Genomic DNA, 27,775 nt, shown 5'->3' with positions numbered 1-27,775 from the left:
TATTGCTTCCTTTACTCCTTGTAGTAAACACACTTTTGGAGAAGCTGCTCTGAGGAAAGGAGGAATCAAGGCTGATGGAGGGAAAGTGTAGGATGTGTGAAAGGGATGCTGCTTGTGCTTTGATTAGCAGGACTATTGACCTACAGAAATCACCCTACATCATAGTGAATGCCACCTGTCCTGTACCTTTCCAGACTGTCTTGCACTCCCCTTTGCAGGTTTTCATCTACATGGATGCTCGACTTGGTTATGGGACTCTTGACTGTGCCAAAGTGACCTGAAAAGAGCAAAAGCTTGAATACCATTTGTTCACACTGGCTGCATGTGAAATAAACTCAGCTTCTAATGGAACATGTCGACCCAACCAGAACCAGGCCAAAGAACAGCATGAGCCAGGGGCAGCAGAGGCAGGCCTGCAAGGGTTACCACTGACCCACAACAACTGCTCAGTGGAGCCTCCACAGTCAGTATTGGTACTAAACAAATAAATAATATAATAAATAATAAACAAATATGCAGTATAAATAACACAGTTGACCAACACAATTATGGAGTAATTTTATTATATCAGCAATTTCATTATATCAGCAAGTATATAAGTTAAAAAATTACTATAGTACAGAGAACAGAAGGAAGTGGGAAAGCTGTGGGATTTGGAGAGGGGGAGGAGGAATTGGGAAGATTAAGCATGGTGAGCTGGACTTCACAGAAGCTCATTCAGATGGGGCTTCCTTGGCATTATCTAAAAAGAAACAAGAATAACAACAATTACTATTGCTATTAAATGGCTTCAAATTCTAGCCTCATCTCAAATGTTGATAAATAAAAGAAGCTTCTAAAGACTTTCTCAGAAGTAAATAGCATGAAAGCAAGAAAGGGAAAAAGAGGATGATATACAAAATAAAAGTCCTCAGGTTCTGTATCTACTCTACAATCTGTAGGATGAAGTACCAGGTAGAAGTTATGATCCCTTGGTTTGGATAAAAGGCGATTTTTTTCTGGGATGTCTAGGCTATGCTCTTTCTGTTTGCAGAACAGAAAAAGACTAGTCATTTTACATAATGCATTGAATAAATCCTCAGATTCTGACATGATCTACTTTGAATTTTAGATCTGAGAAAAGTGTGAGATTGGACTGTAGCTTTTTGAAATAAGAAACTTCTTGTGATGGCTTTGCTCTTCTGGTAGGTTAATGAGCCGTGATCAGACTGGAGAAGAGCAGATGGGTTCTGATCTGTACCACTCACCTCAGGACAGAACCCTCTGGGTTAGCCATCGCCTAAAGTGTCTCCCAACCCTGGGACAGCCTCCCTGCTGGTCGTTCCCAAGGGAAGTTCAACTATTCATTTCAATTGTTCCTGGTTCCCTGAAGTCACGTCACACTTCCACATTACCTGAGCTCTCCTACCAGAAGGGAGAGAAGCCTTTGACAAAGATGCGGGAAGTATTGTCAATCAAAAACTGCACCAGTGCAACCTGTAACACAAAAGGGGAAAATTGAGTTCTCTTGTCATTTGGCAGCTATGAATCCTCTAAGGTGTATGAGTCTTGGGGCAAATACACAGAGAATGGAGGAATGTGGAGAGAACCTCTGAATTTTTATTAAAAATTATCTAGGAACAAGTTCTGTTAAAGACACAAGAAGCCTACAGAGGTGTTTATAGGCCAGATCGTAAAACACAGTAAATGGATTAAAGCTACAGTGAGTTACTTTACTTACTGCCAATATAGTTTTAATATCCATGATTACTTCCACCAAATAACATCATGGTTATATCACCAAGCTGTATGTTTGACATTATGGGATATATATTACTATTCAAGATAAAAGAAAACCATTGAATAGAAACAGCTGATGGAATTTAGTTCCAAAAGGCAATGACTTCAATTCAAGGAAGCTGGTGTGTGCAGCTGTGGTGAAGGGAAGAGGAGACTCTGTTATGCAGCTGCAAACTATGCTCCCTCTGCTGGGTCCCAACCAGGTCACAGGGGAAGCTGGAAAACAACAGGGGGGATTTGGCTGGTTTTTGTCTATTTTATAATATTTTACTGGTTTCTCCCTCCTGTAGTGAATGAGCAATCTGCTATAATTTATGTGTTAGACACACCTCAAAAAGCACCACTAGAGAAATGTTTGTCCTCATGTGGGTGCATTTGGGAGGTAAAGTTCAATAAGACATTTGGCTTCATGGGAAGTAGATAAGAAGGTGACTTAAAAAAATATCATGGGATTCCCTTCCCTTCCTCTCCTCTATCTCACTTTATGTACACTTTATCAGTACAAGTTATTACCTGATACTGTTTACTAATGGGAATCTGAATGGCACATAAAAAGGGACCCAGAATTTTCTGAATGAGCACAACTGGCAGAGGGAGTCACAAGTGGTGCCGAGACTCCAGCATTGCTGGTCTGAGCACTTCTGGTGAGGTCTGTCTGGACACGAGCAGAGCACTGGGCAGGATCTCCAGCTCCACCGTGCAGAGGAAGACACGGGGTGAAAAACCATCCCAGAACCACAGACCCACTGTGGGGAGAAGAGAGCTGGACTTTGGTGGTTGGATTCCAAAGCTGCATTTCATCCTCACCACTGTCACTGCCTTGATTCTCCAGGGTTTAGGAAGGGATAGAGAAGGGGCCTCACTGCTGCTCTCCCTTGCTGCACATTTATTAAACCACATCAGAAATAGGGTGAGCCCTTATTGAACCCTGTCCTTCAATCCTGGACTGTCAGGCAGATCCCGGCTTTCCAGATCCAGCCAGCAGCTCTGCTTCTCAGGCTGGAGCCAGGAGAGGCTTTACCTTTCTCATGAGTTCAAGATCAAATCCTGCTCTGGCATCAGGGGGTGGGGCCATCAAGCTGGTGGCTGTGCAGACAGCCAGGTTGTATGATGTCATCAGGTTGAGGGAGGAATTCTTCTGGATTTGGTTTAACATTCCAAAGAGATGTTTCAGCAGAAGTTGATTGGCTCTGGGCAACATTTCTAAAAGGCTGAACACAGAAAAACACACTCCTTGTAGGAGTTTATGAACACACAAAAAGCCTTTCTATACTTTGGACTCAACCTGTCGCAAATGGAGAAAGGGAGGGATATACTTTAAAATATTGCTTAACATATTTCCTTGAGCTGACCAGAGACCACTTTAACATGAAGATGCATGAAGCTCAATTTAACGATAGTGTCTTTTAAAAATTCTGTTCTGCAGGGTGAGGACCAATGGACTAGAAGTGAAGACCCAGAAATCAACCCACAGGCCTATGGCCACCAAATCTTTGATAAGAGAGCCAAAAAAATAGGATAGAAAGGATAGAAGAAAGACATCTTGTTCAACAAATGGTGTGGGTAGAATTGGATAAGAATCTGTAGAAAACTAATGTTGGATCCTTATATGTCACCCTGAACCACAATTAATTCCAAATGGATCAGAGACCTTGAAGTAAAAGCAGAAACCCTGAAAACTTTACAAGAAGGAATAGGAGATACACTAGAGCTATTTGGCATAGGTTGAAACTTTCTTAAATAAGAATGGCCAATAGACACATGAAAACTGCAAATCAAAACTACTTTGAGATTCCACTTCACCACAGTTGGAATAGGCATTATTAAGAAATCTAACAACAGCAGCTACTGGGGGGGGGACAGTATACAAAAGGAATGTTATTACACTTTTGGTGGGAATGTAAACTTGTTCAATCACCTTGGAAAGTAGTAGGCCAAACACAGTAGTAGACTAAACATAGAGCTCCCCTATGACCCAGCAATCCCACTCCTTGGCATTTACCCAAATGTCCACAAACTAGGCCATACTAAAGCCACTAGCACAACAATGTTCACTGCAGCACTATTTACCATGGCTAAGATATGGAACCAACCCTGATGCCCCTCAGTAGATGATTGGATCATGAAGATGTGGTATTTATACACAATGGAATTCTATGCTGCCATCAGAAAGAATGACATCACCATATTTGTAAAGAAATTGAAAGACTTGGAAAAAATCATAATAAGTGAAGTAAGCCAGACCCAAAGGATTATAGGCTTCATGGTTTCCTTCATTTGTAATAATTAGTACACATCTAGGACTCTCCTAACAGAGGATCACAACAGCTCAAAAGCTATGTACATAAGGCTGTATAGGAAGAGGCTAAGCGAATGAACTCTAGGATATGGAACCAAGAGATTTATCTTTGTGATTGTTGTTCTTAATTACTGTTGTTTTTCTTCTCTTTTTTGCCCTTATGATTAAGCTCATGTTGTTACTATATCTGACATTGTTACCCAGTATATTGTATATACATTTTTTTTTTGCCAGTCCTGGGCTTGAGCTTAGGGCCTGAGTCCTGTCCTTGGATTTTCTCAAGGCTAGAGCTCTACCACTTGAGCCTCAGCACCACTTCCGGCTTTTTGCTATGTATGTGGTACCGAGGAATCGAACCCAGGTCTTCGTGCATGCCAGGCAAGCACTTTAACCACTAGGCCAAACTCCCAGCCTGTATATATATTTATTCGTTTATTTGAAATAAGGAAGGGAAGGGGAAAAACAAGGTGACTGGGAGGAAGAAGGGGAGGGAAAGTGGGAGAAAAACATGAGAAGGAGTATCATTGTTCAAGAATTCATGTGCCTGTTACCTGATGAATATAACTATAACCCCTCTATACGTTACCCTGACAATAAAATACAATTAAAAAAAAAACTCCTGTTCTGGTTTGGTTTATATTGTACTCAACAACAATCTTCCTGTAAAATTGAACAGCTGAATGATTATTGCCAGTCCTGGAGCTTGGACTCCCAGCTTGAGCACTGTCCTTGGGCTTTCTCAGGGCTAGTGATCTACCACTTGAGCCACAGCACCACTTCCAAATTTTTCTATGTATGAGGTGCTGAAGAATTGAAGCTAGGTCTTTGTGCATGCTAGGCAAACACTCCACCACTAGGCCAAACTCCCAGACGAGCTAAATTATTTTTGAAGTGGCAATTATGAATTAAGGATTAGAAATCACAGCCCAAAGTTCATACTATAATGACTCATTCCAAGACAAATACTAAAACGCATTTTTATCAAAATCATTTAACTAGATATATAATTTGATATTTAACTATTTGCCCTTGCTAGATGGACTAGTCAGTATAATTTGCTACCTATCATTGTTGACTTTCCTTATGTGTATATGGGAAAGATGCCATGAAAAGAGCAGTATAAGAGCAACTTCATTCACAGAGTACAATAATCTTTCTCTGTGAAATACCCCATTCATCTGAGAAAAAGAAACCTTTTACCCAGTCACAATAATCTTAGCACCTAGAACTCTAATCCATGTTGCTACTATTTTCCCAAGAGCGTAAAATTTGGGTTTTGGAGTCCTAACCAGAGCAGATTAGTTTTCTGGGTCTTACCTCTGAGCGAGAATTATTTTCTCCTCTTCATCTTCTTCATCCATGATTCCAAGCCATGTCTCATACATGGGAGTGTAAAATACACTGCCTTGTACATTGCGAAGAAAATCCTTCCAGAGAGAAAAGTAGGATTATTTTAATGGATCAAACTATGTCATACAATTACAGCATTTACATGGAAGAAATGGATTTAGTCCCCCATTTCATCCCAGTGACCTCCACAGACCTGGGTTCAAATTCTGTATTCATTTCCCATCTGAGACTCATGCCAGAAGTCTCCCTACTGAAATGAAAGTAGACAGCAGAGTCTGGCTAGTGGTGATGAGGCAGGGAGTATCAGAGAAAATGAGACCCTGTGGTCTCCATTCTGCCTCTCATCTTCCTTGGGTATCTGTGGTGCTGGCAGCTCAGTCCTGTGGCCTCAGGATGAGGCTGCCTCCCTGGGGGATGTGGGCTGTGTCCTACCTTTAACACAGATGCCACCACAAGCACAGATTCCTGGTGCAGGTCCACTGGGGCTCCGGAGATGAGTTTTTCTTTGAGTGCTCTGCAGGCTTTGACGCTGCCTGACTTTCTGAAGATGCCCTCAGTGAGTTCCCCCTCCTGACTGAGGAAGGAAATCATATCCTGTGTGGAAGAGGACGAAAGGAAGCCTGGGTCCTTCAAGTCCACCGGCCCAGAACACCAATAAATAAGACTCGAAATTGGAGGCCAGAATGTGCAAGGTTGCTGTGCTCAAGCTAGGCAAGCTCATTCCCCACTGTGCTTTGTTGTTTGAAATGTGTCTTATTCTCCTCCATTTTTTCTAGCATTAGACTCAGAAACATGGGACCACTGAATGTGATTTGTCCTGTAGTGCGATGACCCTTTGACCTTCTATTTTACTGCTGGCAGCCTCTGCTGGCTCAACCCTCCTCCTTAAGGAAGGCTTCCCTCACTGCTCAACAGAATGTTAGCTTCTCAATCATTACTTCTTTTTAATTTTCCCTTTTAACTTTCTGTGGTTGCTAGATTGTTTAGAATACATTGAGACCCATTTCCTCCATGAAGTTTTTCCTGCTTGTATTCATCTCAATGACCTTCATTTTTTTCGTTCTATCTTCTTGTCCCCTGATTGCAGAGGGGACACTGTCAGGCACTTGCAGTGGAGAGTCTTTCCTTGCTCTGCTTTTCCCTACCCTCTCTCCCTTTCCCCCTGTTTGTCCTTCTCCCTTCCCTTTCTTTCCTTTTCTCTTTCCTTATTCCGCCCTCCCTCCCCTGTCCCTCCCTCCTTCCTTCCTCGATTTTCTTCTCACACACTAAAATTTAGTGTCCTACTTTCTTTTCTACATGCTGAGCTAAACCTAATCATTTCTGTTTGCTGTATATTTTGGAATAGGAATCTAGTGGATTTTTTTCTGTGTTGGGGGTGCTACAATTTCAATCCTTGAGATCACAATGATCCAAGGAACTGGAATAACAATAATGCATTTAAACATTTACATTATTTTTTGAAAATGTGAGATTGGAACAATGATAATCCTCTGTATTCCTAAAGTTACTCTGTAAGAAGTGAGACCAGGGCATTCTCTATCATATCCAAGAGAAAATTTCCAACATGTAGTAATGACTACCGAGATGCTGGATATTCATTCACTAAATCCACCCACACAAAATTTAATGTGTGTGTGTGTGTGTGTGTGTGTGTGTGTGTGTGTGTGTGTGTTCTGCAGGGACGGGATCTTTGAACTTATGGCCTTGAGGGATGATTTAGTAGCCAAAGTCCCAGATTTCAGACTCAGATCTTAAACTCTTTCTTTTTTTTTTTTGGCCAGTCCTGGGCTTGAGCTCAGGGCCTGAGCACTGTCCTTGGACTTTCTCAAGGCTAGAGTTCTACCACTTGAGCCTCAGCACCACTTCCGGCTTTTTTCTATGTATGTGGTACCATGGAATCGAACCCGGGTCTTCATGCATGCTAGGCAAGCACTTTAACCAGTAGGCCAAACTCCCAGCCCCTCTGATCTTAAACTTTTTCAGATTACAGGTAGGCGCCACTGGTGGCTAGATGGCGCTTCTCTTAAAACAGCTCCACCAATCTCCATGGATTTCAAATGATACTCTGTCTCGCTATTTAGAGATTAATCTATTCTAGGGGTTGAAGGTTCTTTTTCAAACAACCAAATCAAAGTAGGATCATGGCTGATATGTTTAAATCACTACATTGGGTAGTATCTGCTGAAAGTCTAGGTATGCTACCTGAGCCATTGACAAGTTGGAAGGGTGCAGCTGGAAGGGATCAAGAAGGAGGTGGACTTGGAGCACAGAGCCCAGCACTGAAGGCATGAGCAGGACACATGGTCCCTGCAGCTCCAGTCCCAGACTGAAGAGAATCATTTCCTGTAGTGCTGGACCCAGGTGATTGCACACTGTGACACATGGATGCCTTGAGGTAGAATAACCTAGCTTCTCCACCCAAACACCCAAACTCAGAGTTGGCTGCTGCCCTGCTGAAGTGGACCTGGGCTCCCTGACCACACTTCCACCCCTGCCATCCACACTCAGGAGTGTCCTCTCCTCAGGAGGGCAGCAGAGACCAAACTGGGACCTACCAGAACAGCAGAGGGCAGTTTGCCATCCTGACAAGCAGCCTGCAGGGAAACCCCAAAGAGCAGTCCTGCCTTTGGAGATGCAGGTTTTCCAGGGAGGTTCTCTTTGGCTATGTTGGACTGCCGCCCAAAAAGCCAGTTGAGGAAGGCTCTTCCCCTTCCTTCTCTTTTCTGCTCTGAATCTAAAGAAGGAACAGATTTATAAGGATCAGTTAAAGTTTCCAGAAACTGAACTTGTGTGTCGTGGGTTCCACATTCTGTAATGGCTCAATTCCCTCCACTATTGATAGAGCCCCTCCCCAGGTCAGTGGAGGATCCATTATTCCTAGCAGCCTGAACACATTCAGTTTAGCTTTCTGATTAGTGTGGCCGTCTTCACTGGACCATGGAGTGCCTAACATGACAAATTTCCTGAGCTGATGTCTGTGTGCCACGTGTGTCTTTCCCTTCTGAAAGGCAAAGCAAACATCCAAGTAGAATTTTATAATCACCATGTTCAGAGAAATTCCCTTTCTGTTTGGATTTCTCAATGTGTGACTGACCAGGTTCTGCATCAGGTGATTTGCCCTCATGATCCACCGCCTCACGGATGACAGTCGAGGGGTAACTTGCACCCTCTCTGCTCCCTTCCCCTAGTCTTGCCATTCACAACAAAATCAACTTTTTGCTGGAAAAGGTAACTGTTTTCCTTATGGGTGACTCCAGTCCCATTTCTAGACCTCACTAAGGATTAAACTCTATTCCAGACTTCTATCTACATACAAATTTCTCCCAAATCTTTTGAGATTGTGACATATATTTTTTTCAAAAAGTTTTTAATTTAGTTATTGTACTTTTTCATTGAGATGATGTATACAGGGTGTACAGTTACATGTGTCAGGTAATGGGTACATTACTTCTTGAACACTGTTATCCTTTCCCATGTTTTTCTCCCAATTTTCTTCCCCCTCCCACCCTTTCTGATCATGTTTTTTGCTTTCCCTTCCCCATTTCAAATAACCAAATAAACCTATACACAATATACCAAGCAACAAAGTCAGATGTAATAACATGTGCTAAACCATAAGAAGAGAAGAAATAGGTTCACATATGATGTTAAGCACAATAATCACAAAGATAAACCTCGTGTTTCTATTTTCTTCCCTCATATTTCCTCCCACATTCTAGTTGTGGTCTTAGGATTCAGCCTCTGTTCTCGAGCTGTCTTCTCAAGGATAGCATTTTACCTCTGAGCCACACTTCTATTTCTATCGTTACATGGCTCTTCAGAGATAAGACTCATGACATTTCATTCCCAGGATGACTTTAAACCAAGATCCTGGGATCTTGGCCTCCTGAGTAGATGGGATTGCAGAGTGAGTCTTGCTTACATTTATTTAAATAAATTCTGTGGATGTATCAAGTGCTTTAAGAGATCGTGGAGGTGATTGTACAGAAGCTAGAGCACTATGTAACCACAGAGGTGAGGTGTGAGGAATGGAAGGCCCCTGTGGGGTGGGAAAGCACTCACTGTTAGGTTGCTTGCCATTGGCTGGCTGCCTTGGCTTCAGAACGAACCGGAAACCCACGGGTGGGTACCAGTGCTCCAGGACAGGACTGTGGAGATTGTGCATTTCATGAGTGCTTGGTCCTCTTGGCACGAATTCAGTCACTCCAAGCTGGCTCATTTTAATCACATAGGGATTTTCATGCCCTATGGGGCCAAAAGGCAGCAGAGGACTTTCATTAGAATGTGAACCCAGATAGAACAATGAATTTCCAGTGTGCTTTCACTTCATGGGAAAAAGTCTTTTTTTTTCCGATCAAAAGCATTATATTTCATCAGAATTTCATGTTTGTTTTAAGTAGTTGTATACAGGAGCTACCCACCACCAAATAAATTTAGACAATGTATCTTGATCAATGTCACCCAAGAAAGCTAGAGTTCTAGTGAAAAATAATCAACCCAACAACTACCTATTTTTATCCTCAAGAGAAAATTTATCAAATGATGAGTTGATACCACCACCATTCAAAGATCAAGTATCCTGTAAGCATTTATTGAGTATATGATTTAATATTACAATACATTTTTAATTTTAGTAATATTAAACATCAGACTAAACGAATCTATATTTGAGATTATAAGACCAACTTTGAGCCAATCCCCTCCCATTTTACATTTCCCCTGACTTTTACCAAGGAGGGCAATTGACTCTTCTCTCTTTTCAGAATCGATCCACAGCTGGTATTCATTCTCAGAGCCCTGAGGGAGAGAAGGACCAAGTGTCACACAAAGCCTCTTGCAGTAGACACATCAAGGACACATGTCAGTACAGCTGTGCTTGAAACCAGGGAAGCCTGTGGGTCAGTACACTCGCCATTCCATACATGGAGTGGCCCTCAGTTTTGAGTATCCCTTGCCTCCTTCCAGCTTGCAGTGGCTTCCCAAGATGGCAGCCATGTGTCTCCTGATGGACCACGGATGCTGGACCAAGGGTACACCTCCCTCACATTCTGAGGGACCCCAGCCCTCACTGAGCAATCCACTCCAATGCAAGACTCCTGTTGGGGTTGAACATTCTCAAAAGTCTTTGGAGGATGGTGTTGCTTTCCATCTCGTGTCCTCCTCTGACAACCTATTGATCAGAATCTGAGGCTCGACCAACACTATGCCTGAGTGAAGTCAGACTTAGCAGGTATTGTGAGCTCAGCAGCTTTACGCCTTCTGGGTAGAGTAGATGGAAGCCAGCTGTTGTCTTTCATCTCTGAGCTCTATTCCAGAGAGAAGGGATATGGAGACTGGAACCTAGGAAACATTTATCTGCGCAATGGCCTGACCCTGCTGGAAACCATACTTGCAACAACCAAAATTTATGAAAAAGGCCTTTAATTATGTGAAAAAAATTAGAGCATCTATACCAGAAATAAGGCTCACATTGACTTTGTATTGGGTGAGATGTATCACAATAGTGTTCATTCTTCTATAGACCTATTTCTTTGATGAACATCGATGCAAAACTTCTCAACAAAATACTGGCCAATCGTCTACAACAACTCATCAAAAAAGTTATACACTATGATCAAACTGGATTCATCACAGGGAGGCAAAGCTGGTTCAACATACGCAAATCAATTAATATAATTCAACACATCAACAGGAGCAAGGACAAAAATCACATGATTGTCTCAATAGACACGGAAAAGTCATTTAACAAGATCCAACACCGCTTTATGTTAAAAGCTCTGGAGAAACTAGGAAGCCATGGAACATTCTTCAATGTAATAAAGGCTGTGTATGAGAAACCCACTGCTATTATTACACTTAATGGTGAAAATCTAAAGCCATTCCCTTTAAAATCAGCAATGAGACAGGATGCCCACTCTCTCCACTACTCTTTAACATAGTACAAGAATTCCTAGCCAGTGCAATACGGCAAGAAGCAAGCATAAAGGGGATCCAAGTAGGGTAAGAGGCAATAAAACTATAGCCCTTTGCAGATGACATGATTCTATATTTAAAGAATCCTATAGACTCTACTCCCAAACTCCTTGAGCTGATTCAAAACTTTGGAAGAGTAGCAGGCTATAAAATCAACCCTCAAAAATCAACTGCCTTCCTTTACGCAAACAGTGAGAGGAATGAGGCAAGAAACTCCTTTCACAATAGCCTCAAAGAAAATAAAGTACCTTGGCATTAGCTTAACTAAGAATGTAAAGGACCTTTTTGATAAAAACTTTAAAACTCTAAAAAAGGAAATTAAAGCAGAACTAAGGAAATGGAAAAATCTCCCATGCTCCTGGATTGGAAGAATCAACATCGTGAAAATGACAATCTTGCCAAGGGCTATCTACAAATTCAATGCAATACCCATCAATATCCCAATGGCATTCTTTAAAGAAATAGAAGAGGCAATTCAAAATTTCATATGGAATAATAAATGACCCCATATAGCAAAAACACTTCTTAGCAGAAAGAACAGCGCTGGAGGAATTTCAATTCCAAACTTTAGACTCTATTACAGAGCTATAATTCTCAAAACAGCTTGGTACTGGCACAAGAACAGGCCTGAAAACCAAGAGAATAGAACTGGGGACCCAGATATTAAACCACAGACCTATGGCCACCTAATCTTTGACAAGGGAGCCAAAAAATAGAACGGAAGAAAGATGGCCTCTTCAACAAGTTGTGCTGGCAGAACTGGTTAAGCACTTGTAGAAAACTAAAGCTGGATCCTTCTTTGTCACCTTGCACTAGAATTAACTCCAAATGGATCAAAGACCTGGAGGTAAAAGCTGACACACTGAAAACTTTACAGGAAGGAATAGGAGATACACTAGGCCTCCTTTGCACAGGTCAAAACTTTCTTAATAAGGACCAAGAATCACAACAAATCAGAGAAATCCTGGATAAGTGGGACTGCATTAAACTGCGGAGCTTTTGTATGGCAAAGGACATAGCTAGTAAATTAATAAGGAAGCCTACAGAGTTGGAGAAGATCTTCACCAACCAAACAACGGACAAAGTCCTCATATCTAAAATATATCAACAACTCAAAAAATGGAATCACTCCACAAAACTAATCTCCAAAGTAACAAACATCCCATTAAAAAATGGGCCAAAGACTTAAAGAGAGTCTTCTCTGAAGAAGAACCAAAAATGGCCTATACACACATGAAGAAATGCTCAATATCTCTGGTGATAAAAGAAATGCAAATCAAAACAACTCTAAGATTCCACCTCACTCCAGTTAGAATAGCCAGGATCAGGAAAACGAATAAAAACAGATGCTGGTGGGGAGGTGGCCAGGAGGGATCACTACTACACTGTTGGTGGGAGTGCAAACTCATTCAACCACTATGGAAAGCAGTGTGGCAGTGCCTCAAAAGACTAAACATAGAACTCTCCTATGACCCAGCAATTCCACTACTTGGCATTTACCCAATTATCCAGAAACAAGGACATACTAAATCCACTAGCACAATGATGTTCATTGCAGCACTATTCACCATAGCAAAGATATGGAACCAACCTCGATGTCCCTCAGTTGATAAGTGGATCAAGAAGTTGTGGTATTTGTATGCAATGGAATTCTATGCTGCTGTCAGAAAGAATGACATCACCCCATTTGATAGGAAATGGAAAGACTTAGAAAAAATCATATTAAGTGCAGTAAGCCAGACTCAAAGGAACTTAGGCTCAATGGTTTCCCTCATTTGTCATAATCAGTAGAAACCTTGGGCTCTACTAGCAGAGATCTGCAATAGAGCAAAACCGGGATACAAAAGGCTATATAGTATGAAGCTAATTGAAAGGACCTCCAGGACATTGAAACAAAAGCCACATAACGAATGACTGTTGTCCTTAATGTACTATGTTGTCTCTCACCTCTTTTGCTGTCCCTTGGGTATCGCATATTGTTACAGTATCTCATTTTGTTATCTGATATATTGAATTTATTTGTATTTGGTTATTTGAAATTTGATAGGGAAGGGAGGAAAACCAAGATGGGTGGAGAGGGGTAGGGGGGAGGGTAATGGGTACGAAGACATGTGAAAGGGTATCAATGTATGTGAATTAATGCACCTCCTATCTGGCAAATATCATGTAACCTTTTTATTAATTACAATAAAAAATAAAAAAAATAAAAAAATAAAGAACAGTGAAGAAAGGAAAAAAATAGTGTTCATTCTTGATTTCAAAGCCTGGCATTGTCCTTAGGATTTTTTCTGAGTTTGGATCCTCTAACTCTTCCCCCCACTCTCTCTCTCCCTATCCCTTTTACACATACTCTCTCTTTTTCACTCACTCGCTTTCTCACTCTCTCTCTCTTCCTCACTCTCTTTGTCTCTCTCTTCCTCAAAATCAGTTCCACTTGCCTTGTTATTATAAAGAACAAATAAATTTATTTTTTCAAAGGCAAACATTAGAATCATTTGTTAGAATCCATTCATCCTGGAAAATTATGAATCCAAACATCAGCATCCTTTATTCAAGAGATATCTTCTCTTGTCTGATGTGACTAAGTATTTAAACAACTGAAAATGAATCGCATGTATGGTATAAATCAGTGATTGTGTTGAATCTCTGCCCCTGAGACACTAGGTCTATTCCAAGAGGGATTTGTTCCTGACAGAAAGAAAATTAATGGTACTTTGTATAAGGCAATACAGAGACCCCTCGGTTAACTGGTACATGTAAAATCAACCTTCTGATAAAGTATTATGAAACCCAATAGCAACAGAAATTCTAGCATTCTTATGCCAGAATTTAGTGGCTTGAGTTGTTAATTGTCTGGAATATCACAGGTAGATTTAAACTTCTGTATTAGAAATCATGTCAGAACAACAAGAACTTGTCATAGACAGAAGGAAATCTATAGACACTATCATGCTGTCAAAATACTTCTTTTATTGACTATTGTTCTGATTATTCAATGAACTCTTGACTGGTATGGATGTCTCTGTCTGATTGAATGACCAATCATGATATTCGCTCACGTACTCTATCAAAATACATTCTATCATCATTTATAGACTCCTTTAAATGCGAGAGAAAATGACATGAAATGTAAAATAAGATGGATGCCATGTTGAAGAGGCTTGTGGCAGTAAATCTTGTGTTACTTGGGAGTAGCAGAATAACAACTGACCCCACACAGTGAGTATGCACGAGGTCCAGAGTTCAAACCCAGCTACTAGCAACACAATTAATAAATAAGAATCAAGATGGAACTGGGTCTATCCATTTGCCTTCCTGCCCATGGAACAAATGACCATGAAACTCTTATCTCAAATTAACTTCCAGAAAACTGGAAGTGGAGCTGAGGCTCAGTGGTAGAGAGCTAGCCTTGAGCCAAAGAGCTCAGGGAGAGCCACCAGGCCCAGACTGACATATATATGTAACCAAATACACTCTTTTCATTGACTTACTAGTGATAATTAGATTAAGTAAGGGAAAGAAGAAAACAAAAAAGAAGATCTAGAAAGGGCTGACCAGTAGAGAAGACTGAAATGTGTTTTGAGTATCAATGCCAGGTCTTGCATGTCCTTGAACTTTGATGTACAAGGCTAGATGTCTACCTCTTGAGCCACAGTTCTATTTTTGGCTTTTGCATCATTAATTCGAGATGACAATCTCATGGATTTTCTTGCCAAGGCTAGCTTTGAAACCTGAACCTCAGATCTCTGGCTCCCAAGTTTCTCACAGGCGTGAACCACTGGTCCCTGTCCTGAACCTTTCTTACTCAGATGCTTAACCTAGATTCATCATAGACAAACTGTGTATATCCAACAGAAATATGTGACATTAGAAGTCTCATCATTATATCTCAACTTCCTTGTGTATTCATTGACAGTTGGCATGAGATTAAGAAAATCCTTGTAGGAACCCACCTATAGATTCATCTAATGTCCAGATGCCGTCAGCTTATGAAAGTTGAGGCCGGGGAGAGAGGAAACCTATGACATCACTGTATCGTTGTCAGCAATCCTATGATATTAGTATACCAATATCCACATGAGTATAAATGTATCTATAAATCTCCAACAGGAAGTGGGTTTCTAATTTAACAATATCTTACAGGTGGACTTACAGTTATTTTTAAACTTGACAGTGACTTCCTGATCACATCGTTCACTGTATCTGAGTGTCTTGCTATTACGGTTATTGGCTATAAAAGACATAAGGAAACAAATATGTATTAAGAATTCAGATAGTATCATTATATAGTTATTGCCAAATTACTTCCTTTGATTCTCAAACAAATTTTTTTTCTAGTATTTAAACATCTGTATAAGGCACAAAGCTTTGAGTTGAGCTTTATCTTAATTTATTTATATAAAAGGAACCAAGGAAAAAGCCTTTCAGTTTTCACATTAAAACGAGCCCACAGTGGTCAAAGCTGAATGACAGCTGACTAAACACTAGAGTGTATGGCAAACAAAAGGTCATGGAATACTGTGAAAATGAACAAAAAAAATTGAAAAACCCTAAGAATCAGTGATAATATCTTTCATGAGGCAAGGTAAAATAAGGATCTTTTCAGATAAGACATGGCACCACAGTCCTGACCCACAAGCATGGATGAATCTATAGACAGATACCTGGCTCTTGAGAAGGAATGACATGCATCTATAATCTTTACATCAGGAAATTAAGACATCAGCAAAGCTGATTTTTAACAAGTAGAAGTGACCTAACAGATTTTTCTCTAAACACAGTGGCTATTGGGAGAAACAAGTGTGTGCTTTCCCACATGAGACCTGCCCAGCCCCCTTGACTCCAGCCAGCCATCTAGAACCAGATCATTTCAAGACATTACTCGAAGTAATGGAGGGGGGACATGTTTATTCTTCTCCTTTCCCCTTTCAATGTTAGTGTGTGTGACATAGAGCCCTGTGTAAACTTGGGTACTATTATATGATCTCTTTCATTCATCATCATGAAGGCTTTACTATCTATTACAATGTTATCAATTAAATTTTATCCAGCATGGCGAGGTACAATTGGTGTTTTCAGAGACATTAAATGGAATGACGTAAACACAACCTGATTTATCCATCTCAGGTGAATTTAGTCTTGATGTATATCCACCTATATTTGTGTATACTTATATAGATACATATATGTGTTACTAATGTAATATAGAAAAATTAATACATATATATGCAATATACATCTGAATAGATCAATGCATATAATTAAATTTCTTAAAGAAGAATCAGTATAGATATTAAAGAATACCATTATTCTTAAGAAATATATAAAGTTCAGCATGAAGGACTATGGAATTTGGCAAGGACCTTCAGACATAAGTATTTAAGTCCTAGACCAAGCTACAGAGAAAAATTATATAAAATTTAGGTTAAATGTTTGCAGAACAGAAAATTGGGGGAAGAGAATCTGATTTTTTTTGTATAATATTTGGTACCTTCCTTTTCTTATGATTTCCAAAAATACTAATATTGGAATTAATGTAATCACTCCACACATAAATAGTAATAAAAACTAGTTTAATTCAGGAAGAAAGCATCCCTGACTGACAAAATTAACTTCTTTACAATAAAAATGTGACAATTTGTGTATGTTTAATATGAAAAATTCCCTTGAAGCTTATGCATGTTACCTAAAAGAAGTGAATAACTTTTCATATTGTCCAGTACATATATACATATATATCACATACATGGATACATGATAATAAATTCATTTAAATGTTCTTCCTTTTTGTTGTTGTTGTTTGTGGGACTTGATCCCATATCCTGGACTCTGTTTCTGAGATGTAATGGTAATGCTTTAGCAATTTGAGACACAGCTCCACTTCTGGGCTTTGACAGGTTAAGTAGAGAGAAGAGGTCTCAAGATGCCAGTGCCTCATACCTATAATCCTCCTCAGAAGGCTGAGATCTGAGGATTGCGGTTCAGAGGAAGACTAGGCACAAAAGTCTGAGAGAGACTTTCACCTCCAATTAACCACCAGAAAACCCAAATGGCACTATGGTTCAAGTGGTAGAGTGATAGCCTTGAGCTAAAGAGCTCAGGTACAGTGCCTGGACTCAGAGTTCAAGTCCCACAACCGCCCACTCTCAAAAAAATAGTCTCATGAGGACTTTTCTATCCTGCCCAGTTTGTCTTCTAAAGGCAGGCTTGAACCCAGGACCAGTGCTTTCTATTTGAGCATTGTCATTCAAGGCAGGCACTCCTTCCAGTCTGGCTTTCAACTCCAGTGCTCAGATCTCAAGCTCTTGAGTAGCTTTGATGACAGGCATGAACCAACTACCTGCACTTCAATTTACACTAGAGTCAATAATGCACACACACACACACACACACACACACACACACACACACATATTACCCCTAAGAAAGATTCAGACATGAATGCTGAAAAGGGATTTTCAAATAAATGCAGCTATGACAGTGAGCAAAAAACCCAAATTATTCCCAGTACAAGAAGATTGATTATAGCATAATGTAATTGTACCAAGACATGTTGCTATCATATTTTTTGAAAAATAAAAATAAAGCAGACTTTATTTAGAAGATAAAGGTGGTGGCATCAGTTTCTGTTAATAAATTTGGGCTCAAGTGTTTTAACAGGTCTTTAATGCCATTACAGTTTGGCATGCCAACAGCATTCTGAATGCCAATTACAGATTGAAGATGTTTCAAAGACCAAGATGCTATCAAAAGCTGATGGAGTTTGGATTTTCCTTAAAGTTGGACTAACACACTTCTTAAGTAGTAAGAGTACTATTTAAGTACTTGCGTGGTTCTGAAAGTTCAAACACTACACTGAACGATTCCCCTCCCTTTCTGCACAAGTCCTTAGGACACTATTGCAGTTGTCTCTGACAGTTAAAAATTTCAACAGTTCAATAGAGTAGGGCTCAGAGGAACTGGAAAAAAATGAAAAGCAGAATTAATTAATTAGTAGAGGCAGCTGCCACTTGTGGCAACCAAAGTGTAGTGTAGTTTGATAACCATATTTTTTCACATTTGTACTGACATCTTCCCAGATGGTAACTACATTCTTGAAGGAATGTGCTATCATATTTATATCCGACAATATAAACATAAGTGAATAAAACTCATCCCTAAATTTTTTTCTTTCCTAATTTTCTTCCTCTCATTGTTCTTAAAAAGTTTCCTTGTCTTTGATAACTTATAAAATCCCTCTTCCTTTCTCAGCCTGAGCAACTAATTAGAAATGTCCTTTTCACTCTAAAAAACACTTACCAAAGCATTGTTGTTGACCTCAGTGGTGAAGATCTGGAGAGGAATGCTGTTGTCAGGGTCTTCTTTGGCAAGGCCAATATACCTGATTCAGTGAAAAAAGTCCAAAGTCGTACAATTATTACCCTGCAACTTATTTTTCAAACCAAACTTTACTGTTAATACTTTTTCAACCTATAATTTGTTGTTCAGAAACACTCATGGATAATTATTTGAGTAATGCAATAACTTTGGAGGAAAATAGGACAGGATTTGGAAGAGAAGAGAGTCCTAAAAAGCGACGTTTGGGAAGAATCAGATCCAGTGTTTCAAAGGTTACTATCTAGATGGGAGGCCAATGCCTTCCTGGGGCACTGAAAGCAGCAGGTGCTTTGAGTGGCTCAATGGAGCAAGGGAATATAGATTATGCCCCACAGAGGCTTGCATCCAGAGCATGTGCACTCTTCCTAAGCTTTTATGTTCTATGTGTTTATGGGTCTACCAACAGAGCTGCTGCTCCACTTCTGGCGTTTTGGGTGGTTAACAGACATAAGAGTCTCCTGGACTAGCCTGCTCACACCGGTTTCAAACAGCAATCCTCATATATACTATACCAATATATGTACGTATATATATATATATTTGCAAACATATATATATACATATTTTTTAAAGAAAGTGTTCAAGTCTATCAATTAAAGTGAAGGAAAACTTAGAGATTATAATAAAAAAGTCTTCAAAAGTAAGAACAAAGTTAGTAGAAGTACAACAATTGTAAATAATGTCCGTTAAAGATGAGTGAGCATTGGTTTTGATCTCCATTCAATAACAAAGAAAACTTTACATATTAAATATAACTACTTGTGTAATACCTTTGTAGGAAAGAGCACCATTTTTCCTTTTGTTCAGAAGAACTGCAATTGAAAATGGTAGACAATATTAAACTGCATTTCACATGTGTAATCTTAAGAAGTCAGTACAGGCAATAATAATATCAATCCATTGGTATCAAAGCATGGATCCTACACCTCACTGGGGTGTTGATGGAATTCTGCTGTTACCAGAGAACCTGCTATGATGTGAAGTAGACTCTTGTAGAAGAGGAGTGCATTTGAATGGAATCACTGTCACTGTATGATTCAAGCCACCTGACCATACGCCAGTCTCATGTCTGTACTACCTCACATTCCATTTTGATAAAGCTGTCAGAATGCATGTGCTATTCAAATAGTAAAATAATATACTCGTTCAGATTAAAGCAGACAGAAGAAACATGTCATTTAGGTGGAATATTCTTGATCCAGGAATGAATACTCAAAATTTGCAATGAAAATAGAGGAAAACTTTTAAAAACTGGAATGTGTCATTTCCTCATACAATTTCCTGAATGATACTGTGTTGTATTAAGCCCTAGAAAACTAACTTTACATGAACATAAAACAATGATCAAGATTTCTGTATGTTACTAGTGATTGCTGAAATAGCAAAGTGGTTAATGGAGAATAACTCCTTTGCTATTTCCCTAAGTCTTTCTGGGTCCAGTAGTCAATCTTACCCAAAAGTGACCTTTACATTCTCCATGGGCCAGCCCAAAACAAGGGACTTTCTGGAATGGTCACCTCCTTTCTCGTTGTCCCCACATTCAGCCATCCACAGGGAACGCAGAGGGACCACATATTTCATCTTAAAGCATTTCTTATACCTAAAAGGAGCATCAAACACCATCTCTTAGTCTACTTCTTAACTGTGTCATGGTGAGAGCCCTCCCAAACTATTCTCTTCTGTTTTATAAAAGAGAGTACCTGCCACATTCACAATTGTGGTGTTTGATTTGGGTATTGAGTGAAGAAGGCCTTTATAGGTAGCATAACCTTGATCTGAACTCTGATTCCCACTTCCATGTCTATGTGCTGTGACCACAGAGTGGACACCATGGGTGATGGTGTTCTTTATTCTTGACCATATTCTCAACAGATACACAGCATGGGGCCTACATGAGCACTTGGGAAACAAGCCAGGAATCCAATCCTGGCTTGCAAGCACAATTGCAAAAGCACCTGTTGTCTTTAAGGAAGGGCTATGTAAACGCCATTAGCTACTGAAAGTGCATTGTGTGGTGAGCAGGAGAGCGTGCAGTCCTTACGTACTTGGTGTTCGACACAAGTAATAAGTCAGTGAACAGGAAGAGGTGCTGCTTCTTCCTCCGGGATCGCATTTGCATTTGCACCGGGCTATGGATGAGCAGGGCTCTGCCATCGTTCTCCGGGGTCACGGGTCTCTCCAAGTGAGTTTCTTCCTCAGGAAGATGTCTTTCCTGCTGCACGCCAACACCACAGCACAGTCAGTGTCCATATATGGGACAGAGCTTTATACCAAACTACGCTACCATTCCTCAACCTTGCCTTGGTAACTCATTCCTAAGGCACTTGGTGGTATGGTTTGAAATGCTAGCAGACAAGGTAGGTCATTTGGAAAATGGATGCAGGACAGATATGGGAAGAGAGCTCGGGACCACTTGAGAAGATGGGCAAAAGGAGGCAGGAAGCTCATTCTTCTGTTAGAGAGGAGAGGCAGGCTCATAAGGGAGTGGTGAGATAGGTGAAATGAAGGAGCAAGGTGAGGCAGAAAAGTGTCTAGTGGTTTTTTTTTGTATTTTTTAACATAAGTTATTGGTAAACTTGAAAAAAATTCTATGCAATGGCATGAATATCTATGAAAAGATAATTCCAATTTGCTCTTCTTATAGCATGAAAAATGACATAAATGAACATTCTAACAATGTTATCCCAACCTTATCTGTAGCAATATTCAAATTCTTTAGGAGAGAGGGAGAGAGAGGGAGAGAGAGAGAAAGTCAAGGAATCAACAAGTCATTCTTTACGAAGTGGCTAAATATAAAGTTTGACTGTGATTTACTACTCATTTGTAAGTAGCGCTATGTTTCTCCAGGTGAAAGAAATTTTATAAAGTTTGACTGTGATTTACTACTCATTTGTAAGTAGCGCTATGTTTCTCCAGGTGAAAGAAATTCTATAAAGTTTGACTGTGATTTACTACTCATTTGTAAGTAGCGCTATGTTTCTCCAGGTGAAAGAAATTCTATGGAATCTGTTAAAACCTTTTCTAGTTGGCATTTTCAGAGACAACCCCAAAGTATTTGCCATGGAGGCAAGCTTATGCTTCTTCTGCGAATATAAGGTCTGTACAGTAAAAATTATGGTAAATTTTTAATGCAAAGATGACCTAACAAATTGTTTGTTTCCCTTAATCTCTGGGTCAGGATGCTGTCTCAGAAGTTCTTTTGCTCAAGGCTAGCACTTTCCCAATGGAGCCACAGTACAACTTCTGGCTTTTTTATGAGTAGTTTTGGAGATAAGAATCTTATGGACTTAGCTGCCTGGACTAGATTCAAACCAAGATCCTCATTATCTGGCATTCTGAGCAGCAAGAATTACAGATGTGAGTCACTGGTGCGCAGCTGACCTAGTAAATTCTATATTTAAACAATGTCACCATGGAAATGGATCAGGCAGTGACAAGCATGTGTTTCTGTACACAGGACTATGCAGTGTCCTCTCCTGCCTACGTAAGGAACCTGATATTCCCTATTTATTCTTAAAAATACTTACAGTACCACCCTTCTGGAAATCATTGGCATAGGTCTGCAATGCAATATTTTGCAGTTCTTTCTCTTTGTGAATGTTGATATACCTGAGAAGTTCAATAATAATGCAAAAGAGCAAAAAGAATTAGGCAGTAGTTTGAAAATATAGATGTTACAGTATCTCACTTTGTTATCTGATATATTGAATTTATTTGTATTTGGTTATTTTAAATTTGATAGGGAAGGGGGGAAAACTAAGATGGGTGGGGGGTGGGGGGAGGGTAATGGGTACCAAGACATGTGAAAGGGTATCAATGTATGTGAATTAATGCACCTTCTATCTGGCAAATATCATGTAACCCTTTTATTAAATACAATAAAAATTTAAAAAAAGAAAAATGATATGAGATCCAGAACACAGGAGGTAGCCCAAGGAAATAACATTTGGGAAGCAGGTTTATTGTTTGTTTAAAAATTGCTATCTGGGGCCTGGTGTTTGCCTAGTGATAGAGTGCTTGCCTAGCATGCACAAAGACCCAGGTTCAATTCCTCGGTATCACATACATAGAAAAAAGCCGGAAGTGTGCTGAGGCTCAAGTGGTAGAGCTCTAGCCATCAGAAAGTCCAAGGACACTCCTCAGGCCCTAAACTCAAGCCCAGGAATTGCAAAAAAATAGTTGGTATCTGAGTGGATGAAACTAGAGCAAATCATGGTGAGTGATATAAGTCAAGACCAAAGGGACAAAAGGTGCATGGTATCTGTGATATGTGGATATTAGATCCAAACAGTACTCAACATTCGGGTACACAAGGTTATGAACATGGTCTTGAAGATATGAATGTAACTACATAGACATAAAAATTTATGATGGGATATATACTCTATAGACATAATTTATATAGATTGATATGCATCTATGACATACAAACCCTCAGGTTAATTTTAATTATGTTCTAAAATCCACGTGCCAGTGATTGCATATAGAGATTCCTTTCTTGAATACTTGTTTGTTAAACATGACTTTTGAAATATGATATAAAAATCATTGTTAATGAAATCTTTCAAAAAAAACTGCTATCTGAATGGGAAGGCTGTTACCTTCCTGCACACTGGTAGAAGCACAATTGCTTTGAGTAACATATATACATACATATGTGTATATATACATTTATACATATACACACAAACACACACATATATTCTGGGTCATGGAGCTTGAATTTTGGACTGGAAAACTGACACTAAAATTTTTAGCTCGAGGCTAATTACTATTACTTGACCCAAATTTTCACTTTCATGTTGAGTTTCTTGGAAATGAGAATCTTAACCCTTCTTGCCTAGGCTTGTATGGACCGCAATCCTCAGATCTCAGCCTCCTCGGTAGCCAGGATGACAAGGACTGGTGTCTCACATATATTGTTTAGAAAATATTCACTCAGGTCTATTAGTTGAAGTTAAGGTGATCTGAGTGATTACTACCTGAATGTCTTAAAAAATGTTTAAGGACGCATTCTTATAACAGGAGCCAAAATAAATGATTTCTATTCAACTGGGGAGAATGGATTGGGCACATTGGCTTGTAAAGACTTTGATTCATTCATTAACAGAGTAAAAAATTAAGTATGAATACTTGGAAAATACCTTTGAAGTAAGGAGTACCATCTTTCTTTTAGTTCTGAAGAACTGCAATTTAAAAGGAAAGACAATATTATACGACATTTCAAATTCATGCTATGATTTTTTTTTGCCAGTCTTAGGCTAAACCTCAGGGTCTGAGTACTGTCCTTGGATTTTCTCAAGGCTAGAACTCTACCAAGGCTAAACCTCAGGGTCTGAATACTGTCCTTGGATTTTTCTCAAGGCTAGAACTCTACCACTTGAGCCTCAGCACCACTTCTGTCTTTTTTCTATGCATGTGGTACCAAGGAATTGAACCCCGGTCTTCGTGTATATTAGGCAAGCACTCTACCACTAGGCCAAACTCCTGGCCCCATCATGCTATGATTTTAAGTCCATCCTTAAAAATAATAAAAAAAAAAGATGAGCAGCCCATTAGTATCAATGTGAATATGAGCAGAATTAAGACTTCACTCATAACTGGGGTTTGCTATGACATTGAACTTGACTGGTGATCTCACTGTGACATGAATTAAACTTTACCATGGAAAAGGAATTGGATTTACAGGGAGAAGCTTATTTTCTACTGTGTGGTACAAACCGCCTGAGCACAGGGATGAAACTTGACTGGCCAGATATTCTCTTCAAAAGTGAAAATAATGTTATATTAACTATTATAAGGTTGTCTTTTGGATGAAATATTTCAATCCAATTCAAAAGGATGAAAGTTTGCAATAAAAATTGAAAACATCCCAGCCAGGAGCATGGCCTAGTGGTAGAGTGCTCACTTAGCATGCCTGAAGACCTAGGTTAAATTCCTCAGTACCACATACATAGAAAAAAGCTGGACATGGTGCTGTGGCTCAAATGGTAGAGCTCTAGCCTTGGGAAAAGCCCAAGAACAATGCTCAGGCCCTGAGTTCAAGCCCAAGGACTGACAAAACAATTTAAAACATGAAAAATTGCAGTGTTTCATTTTCTTATCGAGATTTCAGTACTGTGATGTGTTGTGTTATTTCCTAGGAAACTTTCTAGTCATTGTCATGAAGAACAGACAACATCACACTAAGTTGTTAATGATGAATGCTAAGATTGATAACTTCCTTCCCATCAATATCTCCTTTGCTATTTCACTGTACATTTTAAATTCTCAAATGTTTACAGATTAAAATAAGATTTTCTACATTGTAGGTCTTTACAAACTTGTTAAATTACATATCCATAAAAATAAAAATCACCATTAGTAAAGGGATATTTACAATATTCTGTCTCTGTCACCATCACCTTGTATTGTTATACTTCCATCCTCTGAAAACATTGAAAGGCAACCTTTGTACATATTGTGTGTGTGTGTGTGTGTGTGTGTGTCCACCATGAGGGAATCACTGGGGCATGCAGCAATTGAATGTTTATTTCCTTACAAAACATTTGACTTTATTCACTATTATTTTTTATTCTCATCAAAAAACACTTCTAATTTCCCATCCTACACTGTCCTATAAGTGTTTCATTAGGAGAGAGAAGACTGTCTTAGATGGACCCCAACCTGCCTCCATATATACACAGAACGTCTATTTACTGAGACCATGTTGCAGAAATGTAGTAATAGCCATCTGCCAACGAACAAGGAGGGTGAGCAGTGCTTTAGAAGAAATATAATTTATGATGATCTAATAGCTATATTTTACTTCTACCCAAAGATTAGTTGATTAGTTTCTAGGGAAGGTCTCCATTTTCTTTCTCCCAATTTCATCATCTTCCTTTAATCTGCAGCCTGAAGTCCCCACTAAGCACTCAGAACTGAGAAGCTTCAGAGAAATCTAACAGGGAGTCTGATATATACATCTAACAGGGAGTCTGATATAACCAGAGTCTGATATATACATCTCTATCTTCCCAGTTATTTTTGATAAGAAATTTTTTCCAAAATGCATTCACTAGAGAATTAATAAATGGATATTTCCAACTATTTTTCTTATTTATCTCAAACTCATGAGGTTGTGTGAGGTCTTTGCAGGAGGAAAGGTGAACTGCCAGCACAGGATGCCCCCGGTTGTATAAAACAAGTCCAAATGAGAGGTGTGGTTCTGAGACCATAGATGAAACACGTTACACTTCCTTGTGCATTCACCAGTTTCAATCTGCCTGAGTCTGTTATCCATCTTCGTGTAAGGCTATTCAGGTTTGCTAGACAAGTTCACTTATATTTAATCAGTAAAACCCAGTTCAGATTGTCCACACCACCAAATAAGATAGTCTATTTACAGAGAAGCAATATGCAGAGCAATTCTAGCACTTTACTATTTGATGACCTAGTTATATTTATGGAATTCAAATCTATCTTCACAAGGAATTGTTGGGAATGTCAAATACATTTTTAAAACATACTTGTGGGATTCACTAATACTTGCTGAATAAATTCTATTACTGAGATGCAACACATAGGTAACAGTTGGTCTCCTACAGTTAGCATAACTAGGCTCCCCCACAAAGATTCTGTAAACCCACTGAAAACCACTGGCCACAACCACCTCAATAGGAACCCATATGAGCATATTGGTGTCGAAAAATGTATGCATAGAAGGTCATTGTGAAGGTCAAAGATGAGAGAGTTGCCTAGGATGTAAACAAATTACAACATTTTTTTCTTGTAATAAATTCTAGATGGAGTTCACTTTTCCATCTTTGCTGTGTGTGCGGCTTTGTCCTTCAATAAGCACCTGATACACACAGAGTGAAGATGTCAGTCTTACCGGAAAGTCACCTTGAATTTCTCACTGGGCCAGCTCAAGACAAAGGACTTTTTGGAACGCCCACCTCCACTTTGCACTTTGTCCCCACATTCAGCCATGGACAAGATATGCAGTGGGATCATATCTTTCATCTTAAAACTTTTCTTATATCTGCAAAGAGAATTAAACAGCATCTCTCTTATTTTGTTACTGCCTTTTGTGGGAGTCATATGGTTTGAACTGGAGGCCTGGGTGCCATCTCTGACCTTTGTTCCTCCAGGCTAGTCCTGATCACAGGGCCATTGCTCTATTTCCAGCTTTTGGCGGGGTAAATAAAGCTAAGAATTGTGGACTTCCCTGCCCTGGCTGGTTGTGACTCACATGGCTCAGGTCTCAGCCTCCTGAGTAGCTGGGATTACAGCTACTCATACTGCTTGGGCTTCTTAGTTACTTACGTGTTGGGAAGTTTGGCTCAGGTTAACTGAACCGATTACTCTCCTAATATCTCCTTTCTGTTACATTTAATTGCTATAAGGTCAGTCACCTCCCTATTATTTTGGTTGCTTCACTTGTCTTTTGACAGAGGGCCTTTGTATGTAGTGCAGCCTAGACTCTAACTCTGGATCGTCCTGCTTCACCCTCAGTGCTGGGACTACAGGAATGACCACTGGGCTACGTGGTTTCCTTCACTCTTGACTATGTCTCTACAGGTGACAACACGGGACCTGCATGAGCACCTGGGAAATGAGGAATATTAAAAAAAATCTCTGTTGTCTTAAAGACAATTTGCTAGTGACAATGCGTTTGGCGCTGAGCTGGAGAGCGTGTGGAGAATACATACTTGGTGTTAGACACCAGCAGCACATCACTGAACAGGAAGAGGTGCCGCTTCCTCCTCCTCCAGCCTCTTCTCATTTGCACGGGGCTGTGGATGAGCAGGGCTCTGCCAGTGACCTCTGGGGACACAGGATTGTCCTGCTGAGCATCATCATCAGGAAGATGGCTTTCCTGCTGCATACCAATGACACATAGTGAGTGTCCATTCATGGTTCAAAGCTTCACACCAAATTCAGTGGGGACAGAGTGTCAGTGTTTAAATATGGGACAGAGCTTTATACCAAACTACACTACCATTCCTCAACCTT

General features: G+C 39.8%; 1 protein-coding gene across 1 annotated transcript; it reads right to left on the bottom strand.

Annotated features, from left to right (window-relative positions):
- Nucleotides 1–633: 633 nt before the first annotated feature.
- Nucleotides 634–27,677, bottom strand: LOC150047243 (rho GTPase-activating protein 20-like). Its single transcript, XM_090356535.1, has 17 exons — nucleotides 27,472–27,677; nucleotides 26,652–26,801; nucleotides 23,923–23,964; nucleotides 22,306–22,387; nucleotides 20,824–20,993; nucleotides 20,232–20,378; nucleotides 19,549–19,590; nucleotides 18,701–18,782; nucleotides 15,555–15,632; nucleotides 10,159–10,225; nucleotides 9,491–9,673; nucleotides 7,984–8,162; nucleotides 5,861–6,022; nucleotides 5,396–5,505; nucleotides 2,801–2,990; nucleotides 1,395–1,476; nucleotides 634–742 (listed from the first exon to the last, which is right to left on the bottom strand). The coding sequence occupies exons 1-16, from the start codon at nucleotides 27,675–27,677 to the stop codon at nucleotides 1,405–1,407; spliced, it is 1,962 nt and encodes a 653-aa protein (XP_090212661.1). The 3' UTR covers nucleotides 634–742; nucleotides 1,395–1,404.
- Nucleotides 27,678–27,775: the final 98 nt, after the last annotated feature.

Source organism: Megascapheus bottae, chromosome 23 (genome assembly GCF_031878675.1).
Source record: "Megascapheus bottae isolate mThoBot1 chromosome 23, mThoBot2.hap1, whole genome shotgun sequence".
Taxonomy (NCBI): Eukaryota; Metazoa; Chordata; class Mammalia; order Rodentia; family Geomyidae; genus Megascapheus; species Megascapheus bottae.
This window is presented reverse-complemented; position numbering and strand designations above follow the sequence as displayed.